Source organism: Mesoplodon densirostris, chromosome 18, assembly GCF_025265405.1.
Source record: "Mesoplodon densirostris isolate mMesDen1 chromosome 18, mMesDen1 primary haplotype, whole genome shotgun sequence".
NCBI classification, from domain to species: domain Eukaryota; kingdom Metazoa; phylum Chordata; class Mammalia; order Artiodactyla; family Ziphiidae; genus Mesoplodon; species Mesoplodon densirostris.
This window is the reverse complement of record NC_082678.1, coordinates 27,904,546-27,909,028: the sequence shown is the minus strand read 5'-3', so window position 1 is coordinate 27,909,028 and position 4,483 is coordinate 27,904,546. Positions and strand designations below refer to the sequence as shown.

The window sequence follows — 4,483 nt, the reverse complement described above, 5'->3', positions numbered from 1 at the left end:
GGGCGTGAGTGGCGACGAGGATTGCTGGCTGGGCCCTCGAGCTGGGAGCAGAGAGCCGCGGTGAGGGTGGGCGGTGGGAGGACTTTCTTTGAGAACCTTCCTTTGGCCCGGGCTGCGCTCTGAGCCAGGTAAGGGACGGGGAGGGCTGCAGGCCGTGGGAAGGGAGGGCGTCAGTACCAGCCCGCTCTCCCATCCGTCCCCGACGGAAGTGGTGGGCCCGGGGACTGACATCAGAGGCGTTTGGGGGACACTCACTTCCCACCCCCTTATAACTCTCTGTATTGTTTCCTTCCTTCCCCTTGATCCCCATCCTAATATCCCTTTTCAAAGATCAGACGACCTCCCCCGCCCCCCGACCCGTCGTACTGCCCTCCTGGACTCTCTCGCCCCATTTCCATTGGTTGTGGACGGAGAGAGGGGGGTTAATTCCCCGCTTTGAGGGAGAAAGGGGTGGCCTCGCATGCCCCTACACTCTTCCCTCGTTTGGCTAATTAAGTCTCCTCTAAAAGATCCAAGAGGAAAAGAGCGAGGCGAACCCCCTGTGGGTCGGACCCCCGGGCACACCTTCTGTTTCCCAGACCTCGGCAGTAAAAGATCCTCCCCAGCTGCAGGAAGGATTTTAGTAAGAGCCTCCCCCCTCGCCCACACTCTCCCCTCGGGGGTGGGGAAAGAGGGCTCAGTTCCCGCTCTGGTCCCCGCAGGCACCACACTCCGTTTGGAGGAGGCTACCCCCGGATCGCGGGATGGAAGCCCGCTTCCGGGAGGCTGCGTAACTGAAGCGGCGGGAGTCAGCGGGCCGGAGAGCTCGGCGGCCACCCTCGGCTCGGCTCGTGGATGTTGACAGCCCCCTCGGAGAGTCCCCGCAGATATGGCGGAGAGCTGGCTACGCGTCTCGGGAGCAGGGGCAGCGGAGGAGGCCGGACCGGAAGGCGGCCTGGAGGAGCCCAACGCCCTGAATGACAGCCTGACCAGCCTGCAGTGGCTGCAGGACTTCTCCTTTCTCAACGCCGAGGTCCCCGCCCTGCCTTCGGCGGACACCGACCCCCACGGCTACCACGAGCTGTCAGGCTCGGCCGAGCCGGGGTCTCCCCTGGCGGCGGACCCCGCCTGCCTGGGGCAGCCGCACACACCCGGCAAGCCCACGTCCTTGTGCACGCCGCGGAGCGCCCCCTCGGGGCTGCAGGCCTCGCCTCCCGACGACGTGGACTACGCCACCAACCCGCACGTGAAGCCGCCCTACTCGTATGCCACGCTCATCTGCATGGCCATGCAGGCCAGCAAGGCCACCAAGATCACCCTGTCGGCCATCTACAAGTGGATCACGGACAGTTTCTGTTACTTCCGCCACGCTGATCCCACCTGGCAGGTAGGGAGGCACTCCCTCCCTCCCTCCCCATGCCCGCGCGGACTGGACTCACATCCCAGATCCGCAGGCCAAGTAGGCGCGGTACGGCCAGGGCCCCGAGAGAGGAAGGCCGTCCAGGAAGGACCTCAAGGGAGCCCAGTGCTTGGACTGCTGCCCCTTTGACTTCAGAGACGGAGGAGGGAGGATGTTCAGAGGGCTGTAGGGGTGCCGACCTAGAGGTTCAAGTGGAAAGAACTTGTCACTCATCCGGCAGGCTCAGCCCAAAGACCAGGGCTGAACTATGCGTGGACACAGCCCCCCAGGGTAGGTTGATGGACTGAGGGACACATTTTTGTCCCAAGTCCTGGAATTCCTCGACACTACCCTCCTCAAGGTCAGTTTGTCAGGGCCTGACTGGAGGCAGAGCATCGTTCCTGCCAGGCTCTGCATCCCGCCTGCTTTCAGTTGGCTGGAGGGGCTCTGGGAGGTGAGAGGGGTGTGCTGCAGGGTGTGAAGGCCATCTGTGTCCCAGTGGAAGGGCTCCGGGGCCTTCCGAAAGCTGCCGTGCCAGCCCCCACCCCAAGCCCTCCCTAGTTTCCTGCCTACACTCCTGCCCCTCTTCTCATCAACCTCCCTGGGGGGACAATTACCTCAGCCACGTGCTTTCCACAGGGGCTCTTTCCTCCCACACTGGCTTCATGTTCCAAGTCTCCGGAACCTGGCACAGAGCAGCCAAGGGGCCCAGACCACCATGTAAATCTCCCAGTCTTGCCAGGGGGCACTACTCACCTGCCGGCCCCACCCACCAGGCCCCAGACCCCTGTGCCCCAGCGTGGTTTGGACTGTGCACCCAGGCGTGAACAAGGCAGGATGGTGATTCAGGCTGGGCACACACTGCCCTGAGCCTCTTCGACCATCAGGATCAGGGGCTACTTGGGGACAGAGACCCTGAGGATGCACAGATCCTTCCCTGTGGCACAGGTCACAGGATCAGAGTTCCTGTGATCACAGCTATTCCACGTTTGCTTGGGCCCTGACCCTGGGGCAGGTACCATTTGTAACCTTGGTGAGAAAGCAGAGACCCTCCACCACCCCCCACCCCACCCCAAGCCTGAGAGGCCCCAGGAATGAGCGCTATGCTCTTGGCTGGGTAATAATCAACTGAGGCCTCAGAGCCTGGGGTGGGAGGAGGGGGACATGGTGGGTGAGGGCCCAGGCCAGCAGCCGGCTCTAGAAACAAGGAAAGTCATCAGATCCTCCCACACTTCATCCCCCCCGCCACACACACCCCCTCACACCCACTCACTCATTTCACAAACAGAGAAGGCCAGCCAGGCCCAGGCAGAGGGAGATGGCCGTCCAGGACCTGGGGGAGCCAAGGCCTTTGAGCAGAGGCCGCAAGCAGCGGGGTAAGGGAGGGAGGGCAGGACAGGCTGGCACTGAGAGCCACCCTGCGGCTCAGGGCTCGGATGACTGAGCAGGCAGGTATCCTGGCAAAAGGGAACAAAAGCCCCCGACAGCACTCCCAGCTCCTGGTGCCCCGTGGCTGGTGTCCCAGAGCCTCCCGCTCGGAGCAGCGCCTCTGTCTCCCCTGCCCCCATCGGAGAGAAGGTGGTGGTGGGACTGGCAGTGGCGCTAGGAGCCCCCCATCACTGACCCCACCCACTCTCCCAGCTGTCTTCCTTCTCTCCTATCTCCCTGTGTCCAGAACTCCATCCGCCACAACCTGTCCCTGAAGAAGGGCTTCATCAAGATGCCCCGGGAGAAGGACGAGCCAGGCAAGGGGGGCTTCTGGCGCATCGACCCCCAGTACGCCGAGCGGCTGCTGAGTGGGGCCTTGAAGAAGCGGCGGCTGCCCCCAGTCCACATCCACCCGGCCTTTGCCCGCCAGGCCGCGCCAGAGCCCAGCGCCGCCCCATGGGCCGGGCCACTGACCGTGAGCACCGAGGCCCAGCAGCTGCTGCGGGAGTTCGAGGAGGCCACTGGGGAGGCGGGCTGGGGTGCAGGCGAGGGCAGGCTGGGGCGTAAGCGTCAACAGCCGCTGCCCAAGCAGGAGGCCAAGGTCCCGCGGCCCTCCAGCCCCCTGCTGCTGACCCCGGAGGAGCAGGGTGAGCTGGAACCCCTCAAGGGCAACTTTGACTGGGAGGCCATCTTGGACGCTGGCACGCTGGACGGGGAGCTGGGCACGCTGGAGACCTCGGAGCTGATCCCGCCGCTGAGCCCTGCCTCCCACGGGGACGTGGACCTCACCATCCATGGCCACCACATCGACTGCCCTGTTACCTGGGGGCCTCCAGTGGAGCAGGCTACCGACAGCCTGGACTTCGATGAGACCTTCCTGGCCACATCCTTCCTGGAGCACCCCTGGGACGAGAGCACCCGTAGCTCCCTGCCCCCCGAGCCCCTCTTTGAGGCCGGGGATGCCACACTGGCCTCTGACCTGCATGACTGGGCCAGCCTGGGCGCCTTCTTGTAAGAAGCCAGGCCCTGCCCCACCTCCAGACAGCACCGAAGTCTGGGCCCAGACTGCCCCCCTCCCCGCCAGTGCAGGCCCATGGACACCCTACCGCCCAGGCAGGGGCTGGGCCAGGTCACCCCACCAGGCCACACGGCCCCCAGCCCAGGCCATCCTCAGATTCTAGTCCAGCAGGCTGAGAATTGGGGCCCAGGACCAAAATTGCTGCCTCCGCTCCCCAGCCCCCCATACACACAGTGTTTCATGGATCCACTTCTTCCCTGCCCCAGAGACACGCTAAGGGCCCTGCACTATGAGAGCTGCGGCTTGGAGGGGCCCTGGCCAAGCTGGAAACATCAGTACGGGGCCCGCCCCGAACACCTTAGCTTCTGAAGCTTCTCTCTCTCCTGCTCTCCTCCCCAGGTCTCTATCCAGAGCAAGTTCCCAGGTACAACACATGCTGATTAGGTGACTGCAAATTAACACCCAAGAGGCCTCTCCCGGCAGTCTGTGAGGAGGAGCTAGGCGGAGGGGGGAAGAGAGAGGAGACAGAAAGGAGGCAGGGGTGCCGGGTGGAGCCAGGAGATTTTCTAAGGCCTCTGGGATCTTCTGGCTTCATCCCTAGAGGTGGGGCAGAGGGTATGTGTCCCTAATCTTTGAGCCCAACTTGAGGCTGAGAGCAG

The 4,483-nt window shown here is 64.0% G+C and overlaps 1 protein-coding gene across 1 annotated transcript; it reads left to right on the top strand.

Moving 5' to 3' along the window:
- The first annotated feature begins 868 nt into the window (after positions 1–868).
- LOC132478853 (forkhead box protein J1-like) lies at positions 869–3,821 on the top strand. Its single transcript, XM_060082302.1, has 2 exons — positions 869–1,366; positions 3,054–3,821. The coding sequence occupies exons 1-2, from the start codon at positions 869–871 to the stop codon at positions 3,819–3,821; spliced, it is 1,266 nt and encodes a 421-aa protein (XP_059938285.1).
- The last annotated feature ends 662 nt before the right edge of the window (positions 3,822–4,483 follow it).

Coding starts and splice junctions, on each gene's coding strand:
- LOC132478853 (XM_060082302.1), top strand. CDS start 869: ATGGCGGAGAGCTGGCTACGCGTCTCGGGAGCAGGGGCAGCGGAGGAG. Junction 1,367..3,053: donor ACGCTGATCCCACCTGGCAG/GTAGGGAGGCAC, acceptor CCCTGTGTCCAG/AACTCCATCCGCCACAACCT.